Consider the following 26490-nt stretch of genomic DNA (forward strand, 5'->3'; position numbering starts at 1 on the left):
GAGGCTGGGCAAAAAGTTGGGGGAGAGGTATTAGAGGTCCCTGGAGGTGTGGCATGGATGACCATTAGTATCTTCAAACAAAATGTTTTAGCCATTGATTCATGGGGGAATGAATTTTAGCCGGTTTACTTTACCCAAGAGCTTGTCATAAAAAAGGGGTAGCGGATTTGTCGCTTTTTGATTCGTATTATAAAATGCGTACGGTTTACTTTACCTTGTTAATCATGCCCAAACAAGTATATATAAATGAGATTCTGGCTGGATTATGCTAATGATGTATCTTGTGTACAATGGTCATGTAAGTAGGTCATTCGGATCTAATTCTTTTAGAGCCTCAGACGTGGAGTGTTGACCCATCTATGCGATACTACTCAAGTGTGCAATTTTTGTTTATATTATCATATAACTAGCTGGTGAGCTAGTTAGATAACACTCACCAAGCTGGTGAGGGCGCTTCGCGCCTTCCAAGCCCTCCCGCACGCGTAAGCCATTACGCGCCATATTCGTTACGTGCCATTTTAGTTGTGTCCCTGTGTCCCACCTGTGAATATAGATAGATATATATATATGTTTTTAACTACGTAAAATTTTCGAATATACAATATTTTTCGCTTTCCCATTGTCTGTTCAAATAAATAGATTGTCAGGTTTACCGACTCTTGGACATGCAAAATATAATCGTCCATGGGAAGAACAATCCATATTGAGATCTATACCGCATTTTTCTAATGATTGTCCTTGAGCTTTGTTGATGGTGATTTCTAATCGAACATTCCCTGTGTCCCGGCCTTATTTATATATCCCCCCTGTGCCCCCCGGAGTCCCCGTTGTAGTTGTGTCCCTGTGTCGCGGTCGTCATTTATATTCCCTGTGTCCCCGTCGTCATTTGCGTCCCGGTGTCCCAGTCTGTAATTTCTCTTTGAGTGTCCCGGTCGTCATTTATATTCCCTGTGTCTGGGTCGTTATTAGTGTCCCGGTGTCCCGGTCTGTAGCGTCATCTTATAATGACGTCATATACAAAGCCTTATATATTTATAATGACGTTACATGCAAACCCACAAACAAACAAACATGCATACATACAACTTATTTTTGTATATCTATCTATATAAAAATAAGTTGTCTGTCTGTCTGTGGATCTGTGGATCTGTGGATCAGGTGACGTCATGTTTCGGCTGACGTCATGAAATTAGTTGCCGTCATTTTTGTTATGACGATGCTTAGTATATTGTAAAACACATTAATTTGGTTAATAATATACCATTTAAAACACCAAAATGAACATGCTGGAGTAGTCACTCGGTGAGAGAGGGTGTCAGAACGGAGAATGAAGGTCCCAGGTTCAAATCCTGGTTAGGCTAAAAAAGGTAAAAAACTAAAAACTAAAAAAAAACTGAAAAAACTAAAAAAAGGCAAAAACTACAAAAAAAACTAAAAACTAATAAAAAAATAAAAAAGCCGAAAAACTAAAAAAACTAAAGAAACTAAAAAAAGGAAAAAACTTAAAACTAAAAACTAAAAAAAAACTAAAAAAAAAAGGAAAAATGAAAAATAGAAGAGAAAAAGAATACTAATAAAATTAAAAATAAAAAAAAACATAAAAAAGATAAAAAGCTAAAAAAAGGTAAAAACCAATAAAAAACTAAAAAGAAAAAAAGGTAAAAACTAAAAAAAATTCATCTAAAAAACTAAAAAAAACTAAAAAACGTAAAAACTAAAAGAACTAAAAAAGTAAAAAAAAAAACTAAAAAAAGGAAAAAACTGAAAAATAAGCGGGATATAAAACAGGGGGATATAAATGACGACCGGGACACCGGGACATAAGGAATATAAATGAATCAGAAAATACAACTCATGTTTCCAAATGACTTCGTTTGGAGCCCAAATTGAAAATCCAGATCAATTTATGTCTACTTTCAAAGTAAAAGGGCAAATTTATCATAGAGCAGGGTCTCTTCTACCATTCTCAGGCGAGAATCATAAATTTTTACAATTGTACTTCATCAGTGATAGAAATTCTGAATTGAATGCACGTTGCGAAATTTCTCCCAACATTGAAAGGACAATCGTTTCCCAATTACAACATCTTTTCCACGAAAATAATAATTTAGTGCGTCTGTTCAAAACAGCCATCGATTTGATGCCTACTTATACGCATAAAATTGTTATTTCCGCTGACAAAACGCCTCCTGGCCAACATGTGCGTAGATACAATGCTCCAACTATCGACGAAGTGGCCATCGTTATGGTCGGTGATCAGTTTTTACCTCGAGATATTATTCTCAGGGTTTCCACCACACGTGCTACAACTAAAAATAGGCCTACCAATAATACTTTTAAGAAATATAAACCCACCAAAGCTTTGCTATGGCACTCGACCTGCCGTAAAAAAAACAATGGAAAACCTAATAGAGGCCACAATCTTGACAGGGCCTTTTGAGGGTGAGGCTGTTCTTATTCCTCGCATTCCCAAGATTCCAACGGATCTGCCTTTTCAATTTAAAAGATTGCAATTCCCAATTCGATTAGCATTTGCAATCACCATTACAAAGCTCAAGGTCAATCATTAGAAAAATGTGGTATAGATCTTAATACTGATTGTTTTTCCCATTGACAATTGTACGTTGCATGTTCGAGGGTCGGTAAACCTGACAATCTATTTATATGCAGCGACAATTGGACAGCGAAGAATGTTGTATATTCGCAAGTTTTACGCAGTTAATTTGTATTTTATCTATCTATCTATCTATCTATCTATATAAAAACGAGTTGTATGTATGCATGTTTGTTTGTTTGTAAAAAGAGCGTTTGCATATGATGTCATTATTAGTACATACGGCTTTGTATATGCAGAGACAATGGGAAAGCCAAGAATGTTGTATATTCACAATTTTTACGTAGTTTAACTCCTGCAGACGAAATGAATGCTTGCCTAAAAAATTCTAATTTATAGGCACACGTAAAAATATTAAAATTAACTACAAATATGCGTGTCCGATTGCAAAACGATGACTCTGGTCAAACTACGTAAGTTTTACGTTATATTTCTTAAAAGTATTATTGGTGCGCCTATTTTTAGTTGTAGCACGTGTGGTGGAAACCCTGAAGGATGTATGGAATTTAAAAATTCAGATGGATAATTAACCGCTTCATTTGGTTCCAAAATACAAATTAACTGCGTAAAACTTGCGAATATACAACATTCTTCGCTGTCCAATTGTCGCTGCATATAAATAGATTGTCAGGTTTACCGACCCTCGAACATGCAACGTACAATTGTCCATGGGAAAAACAATCAGTATTAAGATCTATACCACATTTTTCTAATGATTGACCTTGAGCTTTGTTAATGGTGATTGCAAATGCTAATCGAATTGGGAATTGCAATCTTTTAAATTGAAAAGGCAGATCCGTTGGAATCATGGGAATGCGAGGAATAAGAACAGCCTCACCCTCAAAAGGCCCTGTCAAGATTGTGGCCTCTATTAGGTTTTCCATTGTTTTTTTTTTACGGCAAGTCGAGTGCCATTGCAAAGCTTTGGTGGGTTTATATTTCTTAAAAGTATTATTGGTACACCTATTTTTAGTTGTAGCACGTGTGGTGGAAACCCTGAAAGATCTATGGAATTTAAAAATTCAGATGGATAATTAACCGCTTCATTTGGTTCCAAAACTGTGTCGACTGACTTGTAAAGGACTGCCTGGTCTCGAATCTTGGTCAAAACAATATTGTTGATTTCGTGGACGTCTATATTTTTGGGTGCGAGAATCGCTCTTTCACTTAGCCATTTATTATTTTTATAATTTTTTTGAATATTCGGAAATACTTTTTCAATCAATTCATTTTGGACGTCACTAAATTACAGAAATCAGCAGGTAGTTGTATACGTCCTGAAATTGAGTCTACTGGGAGCTTTCCGTTTCCCATTGCCAGCAATTGATCTGAAAATGTTTGACCAGAGTCATCGTTTTGCAATCGGACACGCATATTTGTAGTTAATTTTAATGTTTTTACGTGTGCCCATAAATTAGAATTTTTCAGGCAAGCATTCATTTCGTCTGCAGGAGTTGATCTAGGTATTATAGGTAATGTTTGCCTGAAATCTCCGGCAAGCAATATTAATGTGCTGCCAAAGGGTTTCGACTTCCCTCGCAAATCTTTCAAGCATTGATCCAGAGCCTCGAGCGATTTTTTGTGTGCCATTGTGCACTCATCCCAAATAATAAGTTTGCATTGCTGCAATACTTTACCCATCCCAGATGATTTGGAAATATTGCACGTGGGAGTTTCTGTAGAATGCAAGTTCAGAGGCAATTTCAAAGCGGAATGAGCAGTTCTTCCACCAGGCAGCAATGTTGCGGCTATTCCGGACGACGCAATTGCCAATGCTATATCATTTTTTGATCGAATTGATGCCAGAATCAGTTTTATCACAAACGTTTTACCAGTACCTCCTGGCGCATCCAAAAAGAAAATTTCTCCAACGTTGTTATCGACACAATGCATTATCGTATCATAAATGTCTTTTTGTTCCGTCGTTAACTTGGAAATGTTATTTTGTACATACGACAATAGATCACTCGTACTGTAACTTTGTTCACGATCCAATTCTACACATGTCGAAACAGCAGCGATACGGTTAGGTGAAGGCATTCCCAAATCCTGAAGAGGTTTGTTTGCCAAACGTACGCACAAATCTTCTATAACAACTAAAGTGTAGTTATAAATTTCTGATGTAAAATCAAAAGTCATATCTGACGTCTCTAACTGTTTTCGATGGAGCATATCTTCGGAAATTTTTGACTTATATTTTTCCCATAACTCTGTAGGAGCTGATGGAGAGCAAGTTGTTAAAATGATGCCAAACAATGCACGAATTTGACTTGGGGTTGACGTTTCGCACGCGTCATTGATGCAGTTATCCCAGTGTTGGTCATTCTCCAATAAATTCAGAGCTTGGCATGCACTACGGTAAGTGTCATGTATATACCATTTACAGTCCTCAAATACTCAAAGGATGTCGGACCGGGTACATTCACCAAAAGCAGGCGTAGAAAGAAGCATTCATGTTGATTGGGGTGAACGGTGTAGAGTCTTCCTATCGTGGTATCTTTGAAGATGGTAGGTTGGCCGTCGACTGACTTACCCTGTTTTCGACGTTCAAATACTTTATTTTTAGTATTCCACGTGTAATACGAAGGCACTTCAGTATACAGCAGTTTTTTTGCAAAAGAATCATTTTTGCAAAGCGAAAAAAAAGCTGTTAATGTTGTATGCGGTGGATTCAGGACTCTTTGTTGCACGTTGGTTTCCGTGAAATAAACACGTTGACCATTCTGTAAATGTACCGCTAAGTGAACAACAGCTGGACTACGTTCATGTATCGGAAATGAAAGAATTCGCCAAACAGCTTCATTACTGCTTATGTATCTTCCAGCCTGATATTGTACGATTTCATCGAAATCTTTGATTTCGGGCTGCAAGCCAAAAACTGCCATGTCACTGCCTTTGTTGACGTATTTACATATGTATTTGATTGCCTTTACGGAGTTACAGTATTCAACGTTTATGTGTGCATTAAATGTTTTTGATAATAATGGGGAATATGGAACAACCCACTGGTTATCTACTTCGATGGTGGTACCGTTACGCTTCTTTATTATTGCTGTTTTACCGCCATCTTCAGTAGATCTTCTTCTATATTGTGGGTACCGCCATCTTCAGTAGATCTTCTTCTATATTGTGGGTAACCATCATTGCCAGTAATTGTGTTTGATACTAAAAGTCGACGATATTGCTTTGTGCACATTCCTTTGGCCATGCATGGTGAATTTTCGTTCAGTGCACCGCAAGGTCCATGTATCATATTTTTTACAATAATATCATGTAACCCCTTATCGACATTTTTATCAGGTATTTCAGCGGAAATCACATCATCAATTTCGTTCGAAGTAATTTTTTTATGTAGCCAGATTAGTATATGTGCGTGTGGCAAACCTCGTTTTTGCCATTCCACTGAGTACATCCAGCATCGCACTGACCCAAACACTTCAAGTTTTACAATGTAGTTTATCAGTGATTTCAACTTTTGCCGAAAGACACGGGCCGTAATGTCATGCCTATGAACCGCCGATTGTCCTTGAAGTAAAAGCTGCAGTATCTCGTCCCAAGATTGATTACATGTAAATGTAATAAATAAATCTGGACGACCATAGAGACGAACATACGCAATAGCATCTTGAGCATATTCATGCATATGACGGGGACTGCCAGCATATGACGAAGGTAAAATTGTTAATCTTCCAACGTTTGTGGTATTACCGTCATTTATAACTGCATCTCGCAAATGAATGTATTGTTCAGAGCGGAGCTTGGTCTGATTCAGGCGGATATATAGCAAACGTTCTGATTCAATTTTAGCATACATATCAACGACGAATTGGTGAAACAATTCACGGCATTTTAAAATATAATTTTCTTCATCCTGCCGAATCATTAGTCTATCGGAATAATAATGCATTGCCCTGCATTTCTTATTCATTTCTTTGTTAGTGGCTGGATTCATCAATTTAATATTAAAGTGATAGCCGTCGGCTCCATCCCAAAAAATGATAGGATATTGTAGGGCATCGTAGCATCGATGAGTTTCAGCAATTCTTAACAACTGAGCGTTTCGCTTATGAAGAATAATATCTCGAGGTAAAAACTGATCACCGACCATAACGATTGCCACTTCGTCGATAGTTGGAGCATTGTATCTACGCACATGTTGGCCAGGAGGCGTTTTGTCAGCGGAAATAACAATTTTATGCGTATCAGTAGGCATCAAATCGATGGCTGTTTTGAACAGACGCACTAAATTATTATTTTCGTGAAAAAGATGTTGCAATTGGGAAACGATTGTCCTTTCAACGTTGGGAGAAATTTCGCAACGTGCATTCAATTCAGAATTTCTATCACTGATGAAGTATAATTGTAAAAATTTATGATTCTCGCCTGAGAATGGTAGAAGGGACCCTGCTCTATGATAAATTTGCCCTTTTACTTTGAAAGTAGACATAAATTGATCTGGATTTTCGATTTGGGCTCCAAACGACGTCATATGGAAACATGAGTTTCTGATTTTTGACAAAAAACGCTTAGATTTTGACGTGGTTCCAGTAAGGAAAGTCTTCAATGGCTCTGGTGGTACAGCTAATAGAGGAAGTTTAACTTTTCCTGAGGCGCAACACATTCCCATTGTTTCACCATTGAATTTCAAGGCCTTGCAATAGGGACAAATTTTAGACATTGTCCCGATTTGAACACATCTACTCAAGCTATAATCATCGACTGGGTTGTACCTGAATGCCAGGCGGTAACTTTCAGGTTGCTCTGATTCCTCGGCACGCTTTCTTTTCTTACTTTCTCTATCAGCAGCAAGCCTGATTTCTTGCTGTTCTTGTGATTCCTCGGCACGCTTTCTTTTCTTACTTTCTCTATTAGCAGCAAGCCTGATTTCTTGCTGTTCTTGTAATTCCTCGGCACGCCTTCTTTTTTCACTTTCTCTTTTAGCGGCAAGTCTGCTTCCGCGTTGCTCTGGTAGTTCCTCGGCACGCTTTCTGTTCTTTTTTTCTCTATCAGCCTCAAGCCTGTTTCCTTGCTGTTCTTTTGATTCCTCGGCACGCTTTCTGTTCTTTCTTTCTCTATCAGCCTCAAGCCTGTTTCCTTGCTGTTCTTTTGATTCCTCGGCACGCCTTCTTTTTTCACTTTCTCTTTTAGCAGCAAGTATGCTTTCGCGTTGCTCTGGTAGTTCCTCGGCACGCTTTCTTTTCTGACTTTCTCTATCAGCAGCAAGTTTTTTGGCATAGACTCTTTGAGCATCTTCATCGGCTTTTGCCATGGTAAGTTCATCAGTCATTGTAAACTTAAACATTAATAGATTTCTACGTGAACATATGTCTTAAATATCTTGAATGACGTCACCGTCAAAGCAAAAATAACTACAACTAATTTCATGACGTCAGTCAACACAGAAACATGACGTCACCTGATCCACAGACAGACACACAGACAGACAACTTATTTATATATATATATATATATATATATATATATATATATATATATATATATATATATATATATATATATATATATATATATATATATATATATATATATATATATATATATATATATATATATATATATAGAAGATATATATAGATACATGGGAACCAAGCTTCGCTCGATGAAAAGAAAGATTTTTTTTTAATCTCTTTCACAGAGCAACTTTAATCTCATTTTATTAGCCAATCATTTTTGAAAGTTCATCCTGAAAAATAGTTCTATACTATTGACAACTAAATTAAATTTAATGTGTTTTTTAAATAATTTATAAACGCTCATTTTTGGTCAAACTTATTATAACTATTGTGACGTCATTCTTAAGAAAAAATATTTTTCCAGAATTGATGGCCTAAACGAATTAACCCAAAGTTGTAAACTATATAAATCGTTTTTCATAGTAGAAAATTGGCAGTAATCTATTTTCAAAATAAAAATTATTGCTCCATTTTGACAAAAAACTCACAGATAATTAGAAATATATATATATATATCTTGAACTATTTCGTTTAATAAGATTCGATATTTTGCTATTACATTTTTGATAGTAGTTAGTTTTAAAATAGTCAGGCTATATAGGTAATATCACTGTGTAATCTTAGAAGCTAGTTAATGTGTAATGTATCTTAAAGATTAAAGATGGATCCTTTCACTCATTCTTAATAAGTAGAGATTATGCTAGTAAAGAACCTTTCACTCATTACGCTTACAGCAAAGACTATATTTAAATTAGATACCCTGAATTTAATATTTTTCCGCACTAAAGTTTTTCTTTAGCTCCTGATTCTCCTCTCAATAAGATTAGAAATTATCTAATTTACACTTTTCTTCACTCAGGACTATTTCCAAGATTAGCCTGAGGGACGAACAGACTTGTACAAATTAGCTTTAGCTTTCTAAAGAAAACTTTTAATCTGACGTGAAAGTAGAAAACTTTTTTCGATTTATTTCTCACTTATCCAGACATTAAAAGAATTAGCTACATGAAAATCTGATGTAATTGCAAATGAAGTAGGTTCTAAGCACCAGTAATCTAAGCACCAAATGATCTAAACACCAAACAGGTGCTTAGAATGTAAGGCTAACGACGACTACAAACTTTTATTGCTCCGTGAAATCATAGACTTATTAGTTTTAGAATACATACGATAAGGGGATTAAAATAAACATCACCAGTCTAAATGAGTTTTTTTTTTATACATATAGCTTATTTGGAGTTTACCTAGTTATCCGTTATTTCTTATTTTTTTACTCCACTTTTCTCTCTCAGATCTTGCTTCTCCAAGAATAATGAACCTCGATTCAGTATAAAACAGAACAAACCGTGTCCCAATCTATGTTGCCACTGCGCCATTCCATTTTATTTTTTTTTAAGAATGAAACCATCAAGAGATTTGATGGAATTCACCCCCTGGATATGTAATCCTAAGCTATCTTAGACAACTCAACTCAATCTCATCTAATCTTCTTGCACTAGAAAACTGGGAGTCATTATTTCCTCCAGAAGTCTTCTACCACCAAGTTCAGCCAAACAAACAGTTTTTGGTCACAAACTGTGAGTAAAGAGCGACACGGTTAAATACTAGCCGATACTCTAAAAAATGTTATTATGATAACCAATACATACATCAAAAGGATTTAATTTGTATGGTGATTTTAAATATATAAGCTACATCAAGTTTAGTTCTACACCATCAAAAGTTGCGAGCCTGAGAAAATTTGCCTTATTTTCGAAAAAAGGTGAAAAGACCCCTAATGGTAATATAATCTTAATGAAAATCACACCATCCGATTCAGTTTATCAGAGAATCCTATCGTAGAAGCATCAAGATCCTATCTGAAAAATATAGAATTTTGTATTTTTTGCCAGAAGAAAGATTATGGATGCGTGTTTATTTGTTTTTTCCCCAGGGGTTATCGTATCGATAAAGTGGTCCTAGAATGTCGCAAGAGGGCAAATTTGAACGGCAATTAAAAGTTCTAGTGCCCTTTTCAAATAAACAAGGAATTGGAGGGCAACTAGACCCACTCCCACGTTTATTTCTTTCCGGAGTCATCGAATCAAAATTTTGAGATAGCCGTTTTATTCAGGATAGTCGAAAAATCTAATAACTATGTCTTGGAGGACGACTTAATCCCCCACAGTCCCTGGGGGAAGGGCTTCAAATTATGAACTTGGCCCATTGTTTACATATAATATTGGTTATTGGGAAGTATACAGACCTTATCAGGGGGGATTTTCTTCTGAGAAAGGGTGGGGGGATTTTTTCTGGGGGTTGGGGGATTTCTTACATGGGAAGACCTTTGCATAGAGGATATCTTCATGGGGGAAGAGAATTTACATGAAGGGAGAGCAGGATTTGCCAGCATTATTTAAAAATAATCATAAATTAAATGAAAAAAACGTTTTTTTAAAACTGAAAGTAAGGATCTACATTAAAACTTAAAACGAATAAGAATTATTACGTATATAGGGGGGGGGGTTACCCCCTTGTCAATACCTCACTCTTTACCCTACAGTATTTTTAGTAATTTCAAAAGAGCTATTTATTCTAATTAAACGGCCTTTGTAATTCAGGGGTCATTCTTAAAGAACTGGAACAAAATTCGTACTTAAGCGTAAAGAGCAAGGTATTGACGAGGGGACGATACCCCTCATATTACGTATATGAGGGAATTCACACCCTCGTCAATTCCTCACTCTTTCCGGTAAAGTTTGAATTTTGTTAAATAATGGGCGATATAAATAATAATTTGTTTGTAGTTTCTTTTCAACTGAAAGTAAGAAAAAATATCAAAGTTTAAAACGAACAGAAATTATCACGTGTTTGATGGGGTGGCCCCCCTCTCAGTATCTCACTCTTTACACTAATGTTTTACTTTTTGTTACAATTATTTAAGAATGATTCCTGACACACAAGGACCATTTAAATTGAATAATAAGCTGTTTACAAAGTCACAACAACTTAAGCATAAAAAGCGAGATTCTGAAGAAGGGGCAACTCCCTTTGTTATACGTAATAACAACCAAAAGTAAAATCTGAGAAAATTGTGTCCAACAATAATGACAAGACTTGTTTTCCGAAGCTTGTTTGTTTCCATTTTTAATTCAGTTTCGGAACGACCTATGTTGGGTCCAAAAGAAAAAAAATGGCCGTTGGGAGGGAAGTTTTTTCGGTTTTAAAGAAATATTAGAAATTAAATTAAATTTTTCTTAAAGAACTGTAACGAAATTCGAACTTCATCCTAAAGAGCAAGGTATTAACTAGGGGCAAACTCCCTTTTATACGTAACTACCTGTTGGGGTGGGGCTTCGCGCCACCCCAACACCTAGTTGGTGGGGGCGCTTCGCGCCCCCCTCCCAAGCCCCCCCCCTTGCGCGCAAGTCGTTACGCGCCATATTAGTTACGCAACATTGTAGTTGTGTCCCTGTGTCCTACCTGTGAATATAGATAGATATATATATATTTTCAACTACATACAACTTACGAATGTACAACATTCTTGGCTGTCCCATTGTCTGTGCATATAAATAGATTGTCAGGTTTACCGACTCTTGAACATGCAACATATAATTGTCCATGGGAAAAACAATATGTATTCAGATCTATACCTCATTATTCTAATGATGGCCCTTGAGCTTTGTTGATGGTGATTGCTAATCGAACATTCCCTATGTCCCTGTCGTGATTTATATATCCCCCTGTGCCCCCGGCGTCCCCGTTGTTGTTGTTTCCTTGTGTCCCGGTCGTCATTTGTGTCCCGGTGTCCCAGTCTGTAATTTCTCTTTGAGTGTCGCGGTCGTCATTTATATTCCCTATGTCCCAGTGTCCCGGTCGTCATTTTTGTCCCGGTCGTCATTTGTGTTCCGGCGTCCCGGTCTGTAATTTCTCTTTGAGTGCCCTGGTCGTCATTTATATTTCTTTTGTCCCGGTCGTCATTTGTGTCCCGGTGCTTTGTTGATGGTGATTGCTAATCGAACATTCCTTGTGTCCCGGTCGCTTTGTCTTTGAGTGTCCCGGTCGTCATTTATATTCCCTATGTCCCGGTGTCCCGGTCGTCATTTGTGTCCCGATGTCCCGGTGTGTAATTTCGTCAATCAACAAACATGACGTCAGTCGACACACAGTCATGACGTCACTCGACACGCACACACACACACACAGACAACTTATTTTTATATAGATAGATAACTCCTGTTCGTGTCAAGTTTTGATGTTGCACCTCACTTTCAGTTGCAAAAACTTGTTTTTTCATTTATTTAATCATCTATAGGTCCTTAATAAAAGCTACTGCCATAAATAGCTTCCCGCATTATAATACAGCTCCCGAATCTGACACAGCTCTAGATTATTCGGAATAGGGTTAGTAAAGGAGGTTGCAGTCCTACCAAACACCAACTACAAACTTGAAGAGTGATGTGGAGCTAATATCTACTTTCAATTATGAAATTCGGTTACCAGCTATTGAGTGAAATTCTTTATCTGATGATTTGTTTTTAAAGAGGATAAGTCAGAGATCCAGCCCACTGATTGCTATGATTAGCTGAGGAAGCTCACGGTTAACAAACAGGGGTGTAATTTTCTATGAGGCAGGGGGGGGACTGTTACCTCCAGACCCCAGTTTTCCTGTCAAAAATTGTTGTCAATATTTTCAAGTTGAAACCTCTAGTATCAAACTGTTTGGCTCAATAGTAACCGGAATTCTGCAAAACAAAATTTTAATATCAATAGATACATCAAAAGGATCAATTTATTATGCTGATTCCGAATATATAAGATTCATCAAGTTTAGTGTTACCCATCAAAAGTTACAAGCCTAAGAATGCCTGATTTTTGAAATAGAGGAGAAACACCCTTAGAATTAAAGGAATCTTACCGAAAATCACACCTTCAGATTCAGCCTACTGTAGAAGTTTCAAGCTCCTATCTACAACAATGTGGAATTTTGATATTTTTGCCAGAAGACAGATCACGGATGCGTGTCTACTTCTTTTTTGTTTGTTTATTTTTTTCTAGTGGTTATCGTACCGAAATAATGGTCCTATAAGATTGGGAGAGGGTGCTTTCAAACAAAAATTAAAAGTTCTAGTGCCCTTTTTAAGTAATCAAAAAGATCGGAGGGCAACTGGATCCCCTCCCATGCCCGTTTACCCCCTAAATTATCGGATCAAAATTTTGAGATAGCTATTTTGTTCATTATAGTTGAAAGACCAAACATTATGTCTTTAGGGTAAAATGACCTCCCACAGTCCGTGGGGAGAGGCCAGTAAGTTATGAAATTTGTCCATTGTTTACGCATAGAATTTGTTTTTGGGAAGTATGTAGACTTTTTTTGGGTGGGGTGTGCTTGGGGTGGATTTCTATAGGGAGAATCTTCCTTGGAGAAATAAATTTCTGGGGGATTAAACATTCTAGGGGGAATATAACACTGGGGGGCTCTGACTGAATTACTATACGAAATTCTTTTTAATTGTCTTACATTCTCTTTGCTAAATTTTTCATGTGTTCCGGGTGAATTATCCAGGGGCTTTTTTCCGTGTTATTTGATTTCCAAGAAAAATTTTAAACGAAAGGGGGCATTTCAGGAGTGAACAAGAAACCGATTAAAGATTAGAGTTTTATCCAAGTGAAAGGTTGCGAGTTTTTCAGGCTGAATCGTCCTCAAGTATTTTTACAGGGAGGAGGTATTCTCAGCGAGGATGGAATTGTCTATATTGAATTTGATGGGGGGTGCACTTATATATATATATATATATATATATATCTATATATATAAAAATAAGTTGTCTGTGGATGGATGGATGGATGGATGTGTGGATGGATGTGTCAGGTGACGTCACCTGAAAAAACTGGATTAGGTGACGTCAAAACTGAAAAAACTAAAAAAAGGCAAAAACTACAAAAAAAACTAAAAACTAATAAAAAAAATAAAAAAGCTAAAAAACTAAAAAAACTATAAAGGTAAAAACCAATAAAAAACTAAAAAAAAAACTGAAAAAACTAAAAAAAGGCAAAAACTACAAAAAAAAACTAAAAACTAATAAAAAAAGTAAAAAAGCTAAAAAACTAAAAAAACTAAAAAAACTAAAAAAAGGTAAAAAACTAAAAAAAATAAAAAATAAAAAAAAACTAAAAAAAAGGAAAAAACTGAAAAATAAGCTAAAATAAAGGTAAAAACCAATAAAAAACTAAAAAAAAAAAAGGAAAAAACTAATAAATGACGACACTCAAAGAGAAAGCGACCAGGACAAAAAACTAAAAAAAAAGGCAAAAACTACAAAAAAACTAAAAACTAATAAAAAAAATAAAAAAGCTAAAAAACTAAAAAAACTAAAAAAAGGTAAAAAACTAAAAAAACTAAAAACTAAAAAAAAACTAAAAAAGGTAAAAACTAAAAGAACTAAAAAAGAAAAAAATAAATGACGACACTCAAAGAGAAAGCGACCAGGACAAAAGGAATGTTCGATTAGCAATCAACAAAGCACCGGGACACAGGGAGTATAAATGACGACCAGGACACAAGTAAAAAAAAAAATTAACAAAACTAAAAAGAAGGTAAAAACTACAAAAAAACTAAAAAGAAAAAAAAACTAAAAACTAATAAAAAAACTAAAAAATCTAAAAATCTAAATAAACTAAAAAAGAAAAAAAAAGGAAAAAAATAAAGGAGAAAAACAAAACTAAAAAACGAATGTATATACAGACCGGTACACCGGGATACAAATGACGACCGGGACACAGGGAATATAAATAACGACCGGGACACAGGGACACAACTACAACGGGGACACCGGGGGAAACAGGGGGATATAAATGACGACCGGGACAAAAAAACTAAAAAGAAATAAAAACTAAAAACTAATAAAAAAACTTTTACCTTTATAGTTTTTTTAGTTTTTTAGCTTTTTTATTTTTTTTATTAGTTTTTAGTTTTTTTTGTAGTTTTTGCCTTTTTTTAGTTTTTTCAGTTTTGACGTCACCTAATCCAGTTTTTTCAGGTGACGTCACCTGACACATCCATCCACACATCCATCCATCCATCCATCCACAGACAACTTATTTTTATATATATAGATATATATATATATATATATATATATATCTTCTATATATATAAAAATAAGTTGTCTGTCTGTGGATGTGTGGATCAGGTGACGTCACCTGAAAAAACTGGATCAGGTGACGTCAAAACTGAAAAAACTAAAAAAGGCAAAAACTACAAAAAAAAACTAAAAACTAATAAAAAAAATAAAAAAGCTAAAAAACTAAAAAAAAATAAAAAAAGGCAAAAACTACAAAAAAAACTAAAAACTAATAAAAAAATAAAAAAGCTAAAAAACTAAAAAAACTAAAAAAACTAAAAAAAAGGTAAAAAACGAAAAAAACTAAAAACTAAAAAAAACTAAAAAAAAGGAAAAAACTGAAAAATAAGCTAAAATAAAGGTAAAAACCAATAAAAACCAAAAAAAAAACTGAAAAAACTAAAAAAAGGCAAAAACTACAAAAAAAAACTAAAAACTAATAAAAAAAGTAAAAAAGCTAAAAAACTACGAAACTCAAAGAGAAAGCGACCAGGACAAAAGGAATGTTCGATTAGCAATCAACAAAGCACCGGGACACAGGGAGTATAAATGACGACCAGGACATAAGTAAAAAAAAAAAAACTATCTATATATATAAAAATAAGTTGTCTGTGGATCTGTGGATCGTGGATCAGGTGACGTCACCTGAAAAAACTGGATCAGGTGACGTCAAAACTGAAAAAACTAAAAAAAGGCAAAAACTACAAAAAAAACTAAAAACTAATAAAAAAAATAAAAAAGCTAAAAAACTAAAAAAACTAAAAAAAGGCAAAAACTACAAAAAAAACTAAAAACTAATAAAAAAGCTAAAAAACTAAAAAAACTAAAAAAAAGGCAAAAACTACAAAAAAAACTAAAAACTAATAAAAAAAATAAAAAAGCTAAAAAACTAAAAAAACTAAAAAAAACTAAAAAAAGGTAAAAAACTAAAAAAACTAAAAACTAAATAAAACTAAAAAAAAGGAAAAAACTGAAAAATAAGCTAAAATAAAGGTAAAAACCAATAAAAAACTAAAAAAAAAACTGAAAAAACTAAAAAAAGGCAAAAACTACAAAAAACTAAAAACTAATAAAAAAAGTAAAAAAGCTAAAAAACTAAAAAAACTAAAAAAACTAAAAAAACTAAAAAAAGGTAAAAAACTAAAAAAAATAAAAAATAAAAAAAACTAAAAAAAAAGGAAAAAACTGAAAAATAAGCTAACATAAAGGTAAAAACCAATAAAAAACTAAAAAGAAAAAAAAGGAAAAAACTAAAAAAAATTTTCATCTAAAAAACTAAAAAAAACTAAAAAAGGTAAAAACTAAAAGAACTAAAAAAGAAAAAAATAAATGACGACACTCAAAGAGAAAGCGACCAGGACAAAAGGAATGTTCGATTAGCAATCAACAAAGCACCGGGACACAGGGAGTATAAATGACGACCAGGACATAAGTAAAAAAAAAAAATTAACAAAACTAAAAAGAAGTTAAAAACTACAAAAAAACTAAAAAGAAAAAAAAACTAAAAACTAATAAAAAAACTAAAAAATCTAAAAATCTAAATAAACTAAAAAGAAAAAAAAAGGAAAAAAATAAAGGAGAAAAACAAAACTAAAAAACGAATGTATATACAGACCGGTACACCGGGATACAAATGACGACCGGGACACAGGGAATATAAATGACGACCGGGACACAGGGACACAACTACAACGGGGACACCGGGGGAAACAGGGGGATATAAATGACGACCGGGACAAAAAAACTAAAAAGAAAAAAAACTAAAAACTAATAAAAAAACTAAAAAATCTAAAAATCTAAATAAGCTAAAAAAGAAAAAAAAGGAAAAAAATAAAGGAGAAAAACAAAACTAAAAAACGAATGTATATACAGACCGGGACACCGGGATACAAATGACGACCGGGACACAGGGAATATAAATGACGACCGGGACACAGGGACACAACTACAACGGGGACACCGGGGGAAACAGGGGGATGTAAATGACGACCGGGACACCGGGACAGGGAATGGTCGATTAGCAATCACCATCAACAAAGCTCAAGGGCAATCATTAGAATCATGAGGTATAGATCTGAATACAGATTGTTTTCCCATGGACCATTATATGTTGCATGTTCAAGAGTCGGTAAACCTGACAATCTATTTATATGCAAAGACAATGGGACAGCAAAGAATGTTGTATATTCGCAAGTTTTACGTAGTTAAAACCATATGTATATGTATATATATATATATATATATATATATATATATATATATATATATATATATATATATATATATATATATATATATATATATATATATATATATATATATATATATATATATATATATATATATATATATATATATATATATATATATATATATCTATCTATATTCACAGGTGGGACATAGGGACACAACTACAATGGCGCGTAACTATTATGGCGCGTAACGACTTACGCGCGCGGGGGGGCTTGGGGGGGGCGCGAAGCGCCCCCACCAACTAGGTGTTGGGGTGGCGCGAAGCGCCACCCCAACAGCTAGTATATATATATATATATATATATATATATATATATATATAGTGCAATTGGATCGGAGCAGCTCTTTCAAGGAAACCCCATACAACAAAAAGAGCAGCACCATTTTTTATGTCATGCTGTTTCCAAATATTATGGTGTTTTTTTTTTATAAAGTACCCCTCCCCTTGATGGTTCCAGATATAGCCCAAGGGCATATTAAAAACCAAAAGAAAGCAATAAAACAATGATATTTTTTCTTTTTTATGCGCATAATGTTTCTATTAATCAGATTATCATGCTTCCTTTCATTGGTATCCACACTTTGAAATAATTTCGTTTTATTTGAAGAAAGTTTTTAAAGAAAAATTGAATAATACTGGTTAAAAAGTTACGTTCAATTTGTTGGAGGCGGAAAAGTTTTCAAAGAAACAATCTCGGTTCAACCTCTTTTGTAATACGAAGGAAGCAATTCAATTTCTTACGATAGCAGAGTGAAAATAAAATTTCTCTAAAAGCTATCCTTAGCTGAAACTTTGTCAAAGAAACTGACAAAGAATTCTTGAGGATCCCTGAAAATTGTAAAATAACAAGGGGGTAGGCATTCAGTCACTTCATGTACACCAAAGGAGTTAATGCATGGTAGGAGGCACGGGGATAGAATTGAAGACAGTATTAGAGGCACAGAAAGCAGGACTGGATATAGACTCCCACAACTACAGCTACAACTGTTGCAGAGGTGGCGTAAGTTCAAGCCCTTTTGGGTTGATAAACTGGGCAACTCTCCAAACCCGTCTCACTCTGTTTAGAGCACCTACTCTTATCCCTTCCATGGAGCATCTAAAGATGTCCGTTGTTTCTTGTAGCCATATCCATAGGAGCATTTAGAGCATGAAAAACGAGAAAGTAACTTGGAAGGCAGCCCCCTTCCCAACCACACGCCGAAATGTTCAGGATTGGTTGTAAAATTTCACTCTAACAGAAGACGGCAAATTTGCTACAGTCCTCTGAGATAGACACCTCTCCTCTTCTAGGTCAAGTCCCATGGTCTAAAACACACCCCAATCTGGTGTCTTAGGCACCCAGCCGGAAAAGATACTGCGTACGCTTTTTGATATACGTTGGAAACAAGTTTGCGTTAAAAGACAAATAAAAAAAAATGAAAAATAACCAAGAATGCGAGGGTGATTTTCAGGAAGGGGAGAACAATGTATACAGTATGCAGCTTATACTAGTGTGAACTCTCATATGAGCAGAAACGGTATAACTCCGGGAAAATATTTTACAATACATTACTCGCAGATAGGTTTTCGCCGGTATGAATCCTCTAATGACTTTTAAAATTTGAATTGTCAGAAAATTGTTTAGTAACGACCTTGCAGGCGTAAGGTTTTTCTCCTGTGTAAGTTCACATTTAAGTAAATAACAGAAACAGCAGAAGTTTTTCACAAACTTTACACCGATATGGTTTTATATTTTCCCTCGTCACTGGGGTCTCTTTTATCTTAATATTTGGGTCGACGTGAATTGGGGTAGTTGAATAAGGTATATCCAATGAAGCGCTATTAATTCCGTTAGTTGCAGCGCCAAATAACTCACTTTGGCTAGCTTCAGATGAATCAATACGTCCTTTTTGTATTGCAGGGGCTTCGTTACCACAGATTGAATCCAAATCTATATTTTCTAAAAATATGATCCGAGTCGCTGAGAAACTCAACAATCTTGTCCATGTCAAAACACAACAAACTTTTTCAAACTGGCCAAAATTTATCAACGATGCTAAGAGATTAATATACAAATTTTTAGTAACCACGAGTAAACATGAGTTCCTGAAATTTTTGGAACGAAATATCTGCTAGCAGAACATTTTTTCCATGCGGTTTCGTAGTAAGGGGTTTTTCTCCCAGAGAGGCAAATAGTCTGTTAGAAATCATTGCGTGTGTCTTGAACTAGGTTAAAGGACTGCCTCTCAGGTTAAGGGAACACATATGTTTAAATGCAAGACAAAGGGTGTGAAAAATAGTTTACATAATATCGTGAAAAAGGGTCCCATACAACTGGGTGAGGATGGTCCAATACGGTGTCGCAAGGAATGTCCTATCTCTCAAAAGAGTGCTGTCATATTCCCTTATCTCCGAAAAGGGTGTGTCAGTATGCCCTACTACCCTGCAATGAAATTTTTCAGTATGTTCCATATTCAATCTGTCAGAAACTACCTACCAAAAAGGGATTGCACCTGCTTCATAGGGAAATGTGGTACGAAGCAGAGCAACTAACCCTACTATCATCCATGAGTAAGAGATACTTCTATAAAAATTAAAGTTTCTGTAATAATTTTTAGCATTCGAGATAATTTTTACTGATACAATTTTACTTTCAACCCTAAATGTTTAATCTCAGTGTTGCCGAAATTTTTCTCGTCCACTTTAGCCCGAAATATATTTTTCAACTAATTCTTTTTTTCGCAGACAAGGCCAATGTCAATTAGATAGATTTTATATTTTTTTTTCTTTTGTGTCCAATTTCCCCACCGCAGCTTCTATTTTAACGTTCCAGACAATTGCTTTTAAGGTACTGGGAAAGAGTTTGCACTTATCTCTTTTTGATTTCTCATTCGCTTACCGATTTGTCGTATTTATTTTATTATTTGTGAAATAATAATTCATTGAAAAAAACACATCTAGTACAATTTTCCAAACTTCTTTGAACTATTGATTTTTGAATATCCAGAAAGGCTTTTACCGACAAAAGTATTTTGAATTTTAAAGTTTATTTCCAGAGTTACCAATTGTTTTAGGGCGAGGCATCTAGTTTAGTCCCAAATTGTACACTTTAAGGCTACTTTGCTCTTTCATCGACTTCTGTGAAACCAATAAATGGCATATGAAAAAAAAGACTCACGTTGCAGCTCATTTAATCTATAACAGCAATAAATAATAAACTTCGTGAAATATGACATTAAAAATCTTCTAAGAAAAATGAGAAAAACTAAAGTTTTTGATTATGAGCAGGGATTACTTGGAATGAAACTTTTATCCTTTGCTAAATATACTTTCATTTTTTTTCCTTCTTTGACTCTTGGTCTAAACTATTATTCCCAGATAAACGATGGTTTGAACAAACAAACTTTTTTATTTAGAAAATCCAAGGACTTTAATCATAAGTTTATTCCACGAGAGATTTAGTTTCTCAATGAGATAAGCAAAACACCAAAATGTTTCTGTTATGTTTTGGTCAGATAATTTTAACATGATATTTAGAAATAAATTCTCATAATTGAGATATGATCAGACAACTTTAAATTTGGCACAACTATAAATAGACAACAGGAGAGGAAAGTGGACGAGCATGAAGACTTGAGGCAGAAGTTTTGTGCGTTGTCTAAATCAGATAAAATTATTATTCTTTTCAAAAAATATTTTATTATACCAGCTGTTCTGAGAAAGCTCAAACGAATTTTTCAAACGTCAATTTAAAAGATTTTGCTACATTGTTTCATTGAATCTATCTCTTATTAGCCTACTTTAATGATACTAACTTTTTCTTCCCTCTTGATACCACTCTCTAAGATATATAACAAAGTAAGGAACCTTATTCATGACACCAATATTTCTGTTAATTTACAGCAGCTAGATTTGAACTTTCTTTATATTTTATTATTTTTGTCTTTTTTATTATTTTTAGACGTTCCTGTAGCCTTTAGAACTATTTCATCTCTTATTTTTTACCATTCTAGTCACTTTCTTCAATCAGATTTCATTCTCCTGACTACTTCTGATTCTAACGGGAGTACTGGCAGCATGAGTTACTGTCCAAGTAGGCTAACAAGTGACTCTTTTTTAATAACATAAGAACAGCTGTAAAATCATTTTTCATCTCTGGAAAAAATTTTCTTCCTTTATCCTTTACAATTTTGTTGCTTTTTTTATTTTTTTTAATATAAATACCACAACAGGTATATTTTTTAATCTAAGGGGAAAACATCAATTGGAGAAAATCGTCCTCTAACCGTCTCCCCCTTTGGTGCCCCTGTCTACGCATGGACGTGGTCTGATAGCATTGTTAGTATAATTAACAATACAAATTCCAGTTTGCTATTGGCAACACAATTGGTGATGTTATAACTACTTTACAAAGGACAGAAGCTCAATAAAACAATCACAAGAATAAAAGAGTCAACTATAAGTATAAAAGATAATAAAAGATAATAAGTAATAAGTAATAAAAGAGTCAACTATAATAGTGTAATCGATCAAAAGAACAAACGGGACTAATTTAGATGTTTCATTCAAAGAGTATTGGAAAATGATGCGAGATGGAAATAAAACATGTCTCCAAAGAAAAAAAAATGTATTCTAGCGTTGCAGAATTAAGTCAAAGAGCCACGTATCATCTAAGTGGTACTTTTCTTTCTTTTTCTAGTTTTTTTTTTTTTTTTAAGTTTTGCACTACCGTACCTGTTTTGGATAAAACAGTTATAAGACCCTGTTTTGCCTAAACAGTAAAATAACTATGTTTATATAGAAGGTTACATATATGTGTATATATTTATATCACTGTTTCTTTGACGAGATACTGTTGTGTCAAGGATATAACTTCAATCTTTAACACTATCAAAATTTTAATCGTACATAACATAAGTCTATATTAACATAAAACATCATAAAGGGTCAGGACTTAAAAGAGGTAAATAACTTCGAAGACCACACTGCCTTTCCATGACGAAAGTAAAACAGTTCAAAATAGGGATGATATGAATAGATATAAAATTATTTAACTGGATATTTTGAACACATATACAGTGTTCATCATCAGCATTCATCATCAGACTGCTGATGATGAACACTGTATATGTGTTCGAAATATCCAGTTAAATAATTTTATATCTATTCACTGTCAATAAAAAGGTATCATGCCTATTTTGAACTGTTTTACTTTCGTAAAAGAGGTAAAGGATACGGCACTATACTTTACAGTCCCTACCGGCAGTGCTGGTATCCTTTCTTTGACCCTTCAGCCGTAAAGTGTAATAAGGAGCTGAGGGCCAGCCTTCCTGTGCTTTAAATCAGAATAGCACACATGTATCCCACAGTATGTTTTAATATAAAATACCGTGAAGTGTCAAAACGTAAAGGGTAAAAGATACGACCCAGTACTTCACAGTCCCTACCGGTAGTTCTGATATCTGTTCTTTGGCTCTCCAGCCAAGAAGTGCTATTATGAGCCGGGGGGGGGGGGGCAGCACTCCTGTGCTTTCATGCACCCAACCTGTTTACCTTTGCTGTATTTCTCTAGCCAAACATTTGGAGCTGAGTCGACTCTCGTTAAGCTTACGGAGCCACACAAATTACCCTCGTTCCAAACGGAATTATCGGTGATACGGTACTTGAACCCCCATTCCGAAGAACATACGATTAAATTTTCAGTAAATTCAACACTCGGTATAAGTTTTCATATTCCAATTTCCCATTCAGTTCCCTATGCTACTTAAAAACTCTTAATACTCTTTACTTATTACAGACATATTCGTACATATTATCAATGCTTTTTACAATATCTTATTTCCATGCTCTTTACGTTTTTTTAAATATTCTTTACATAATCTTACTTACATGCTCTTACATACTTTGCATACTCTTCACAAACTTTTTACGTTCAATGTTTTTTACAAACTCTTAATAATCTTTACATAGGCCTACTCTTTCATAGCCTATCCACTTCTACATACAAATACATACTCTTTACCAACTCTTTACAAGCTCTTAATTTTCTTTAAATACTATTACAGAAATTCTCGTTCCTACTTTACTTATTCTTTGCAAAGTCTTTATACTTTATACTTTATTACATACATGCTCCCACATGCTTTACATATTCTTTACAAATTCCTATCCGTTTCCCATACTCTTTACAAACTCTTAATATTTTTTACCTTCTCTTTCATGCATGCTCCTAAATACAAACCATTCCCATACTCGTTACAAGCTTTTAATACTCTTTACTCACTCTTACATGCATAGTCCTATATACTTTACCTACTCTTTACAGATCCTTAATAGTTCCGATGCCCCTTAAAAGCTCTTAATGCTCCTGGCTTGCTCTTACATACATACTTCTACATACTTTACATATTCTTTAAAAATTCCTATCCGTTTCCCATACTCTTTACAAAGCCTTAATATTTTTCACCTTCTCTTTCATAATTACTCCTACATGCTTTACAAACTATTCCAACACTTGTTACAAGCTTTTAATATTCTTTACTCACTCTTACATGCATAGTCCTACATACTTTAACTACTCTGCACATATTCTTATTAGTTTCCAATGGCCCTTACAAACTCTAATTGCTCTTTGCATTCTCTTACATATATACTCCTGGATACTTTACAAACTATTTACAAGTTTTATCAGTTTCTCATACTCATTATCAGCTCTTAATGCTCTTTATATACTTTTACATACCCACTTCAGCTAATTTTACATACTCTTTACAACTATTATCAGTTTCTCACACTCTTAATCAAATTATTTTTCAAATACCTTGGTTCTAGAATCCTCAGCAATAGCAAAGTGAACAATAAACATTTTTCCTTCGTAGTTGAGCTTCGTTATTTCGCACCAACGGAAATGGTGCTGTTTGCGTCCTCCATGGAATGTCAAAACACCGGTATGGTTTACACCAAGGTATAGCTGATTGCCTGCTTGGTCCTAATAATAAAAAAGAAATTATTAAAAAGAGTGAATCACTCCTCTTATGGGTTGAGGAGTCGTTTGACGAAATTTGGAACTTCTGAAGTTTTTAGCACTTTTAAAAAGCTTCTTATTGTTCTAATTAAACAACCCTTGTGTTCCAGGAGTCACTCTTCAGTGAATTGGGACAATTTCTAACTTTAACGCAAAGAGTGAGGTATTGAGGGGGGGGGGCTTCCTACTTCCCTACTTCCCACGAAAATATCATCTAGAGACAATAATGACGGTGAAAATTTACTCGGGGCAATTACCCATTGATTGACAATTAACCATAGAGTCGATACGATCACCCCTGAGAAAAACAAACGAATAAACACGCATCCGTGATCTTCCTTCTAGCAAAAATAGAAAATTCCACATTTTTGCATATACTGTAATGAGGCTGATATGCTGAGTCTGATAGTGTGATTTTCATTGTGATTTGTTGACTTTTAAGGGGTGTTCCCCCCCCTTTTTCGAAAATAAAGACAAATTTCTTCAGACTTACAGCCTTTGATGGGCAACACTAAACTTAATTAAATCTGTGTATTTGGAATCAGCATAATGATCAAATTTTTATTATATCCATTGATATAAAAATTTCGGTTATTAAAGTTTCGGGTGCTATTGAGCCGCGTCACTCCTTACTTACAGTCGGTACCACGAACGATTTGACAGTTTTTATGTCTAAAGTCTCCCTAGAATTATTATGAAAAACTTTTTTTCGTTTTTAATCTTGTGACTCGATTTTCCATGCGTGCAAATTTTTACAGAACTTTTAAGCTAAAACTATTACAAGTTCAACATGAAGTTTAGCTGGATGACTGAGGAAATATTTTTGAATTCATAGCTTTCAAACCATAGTCTCCATTCATTGAAGAAAACTAACATCTTTTCGTCAATGTCACCTTTAAGCTCAGCTTTAACTTAAAGCACAAGGCTGTACTCTTGATTTACATTTATTAAAATTTAATTTACATTCGATGAAAGATAACAAATTTTTGATAAAATTACTCGAAAAATGAATTACAGGCAAAATATTAATTTAAATTCACTGGAAGAAAAACTTAAATGCCCCATCTAACATGACCTTTAACCCCACCTTTAACTTGAAACGTGTCCTTTCATCCTGATCTATATTTATAAGAAAAACACGGATATAGGACTAGTCACTTTTCAATGAGCTATAAAACATTCTTATAAGACCTTACGGTAGCTTGCTTGCTCAGGCAAAAAAAAAAAAAAAAAAAAACAACAGGAAAAATCAAAACAAAAAAAAATTAGCTACCCATCAAACACATTATCTTTAATAAAGAAAAAAACATTTTATTTTTGTTCTTCAAAGTAAGGGGCTCAAATTTTTCAGTGCATGGATTTTTGCCATGGTGTAAAAATATATTTTATTTTTGCTGCCATTTTTAAGGAGTTGCGAGCTCGTTATCAAAATTCATGAAAATTCGTTTTCGTATTAATTTTGCAAAGTTTATGTAATAGTTATCATTCGTGGATCACCATTAAATAAATTATTTTTCTCACTGGACAGTTTTTTTTTAATGTGTTGTTAAACTTCCGCCTACTATAGGCTGTAATTGTCTCTTTACTAGGTTGCAGCCACAACTGCAACCAGTCGCGCTGTTTCAGAGGTAGGGGGGTAGTTGTTCCTCCAATAATTTGGAGAAAAATTATTATATAGCCTATGCCCCTTGACTCTTGCGATGAATACCCTTCTTGTCAGCCAAATAAAATTTCGGAGCTACGCCCCTGACTGCAACCCTGGTTCTCTTGAGTATAATATAAACTAGATGAAAGAAATCATCTTTAAGGTAAAACTACTCGAAAAAGAATGCTAATAATAACAATTTCAGAACCGTCGGTAAATATAAGCAGGGGTTAATGGTTAGATCACCACCCAAAGGCAGTAGCGGTTTCAGGCCTCATAATCTGGGGGGCAATATACCTTAATAAGAGCCGAAAAATATAAAACAAAATAATTTTATGTCAGATTTCATAAAAACAGGGGAGGGGCATCTGCCCCCACATTCCCATACCTGCAA

At 34.4% G+C, this 26490-nt stretch overlaps 1 protein-coding gene across 1 annotated transcript in view; it reads right to left on the reverse strand.

Annotated features, from left to right (window-relative positions):
* Positions 1 to 26490, reverse strand: part of LOC136031004 (FERM domain-containing protein 5-like) — a 223743-nt gene that overhangs the window by 110709 nt on the left and 86544 nt on the right. The window contains exon 6 of the mRNA XM_065710166.1: positions 24248 to 24415. Within this exon, the coding sequence (XP_065566238.1) occupies positions 24248 to 24415 (168 nt within the window). The remainder of the gene's footprint in view (positions 1 to 24247; positions 24416 to 26490) is intronic.

The sequence above is a fragment of the Artemia franciscana genome, chromosome 9 (genome assembly GCF_032884065.1).
Source record: "Artemia franciscana chromosome 9, ASM3288406v1, whole genome shotgun sequence".
Classification (NCBI taxonomy): domain Eukaryota; kingdom Metazoa; phylum Arthropoda; class Branchiopoda; order Anostraca; family Artemiidae; genus Artemia; species Artemia franciscana.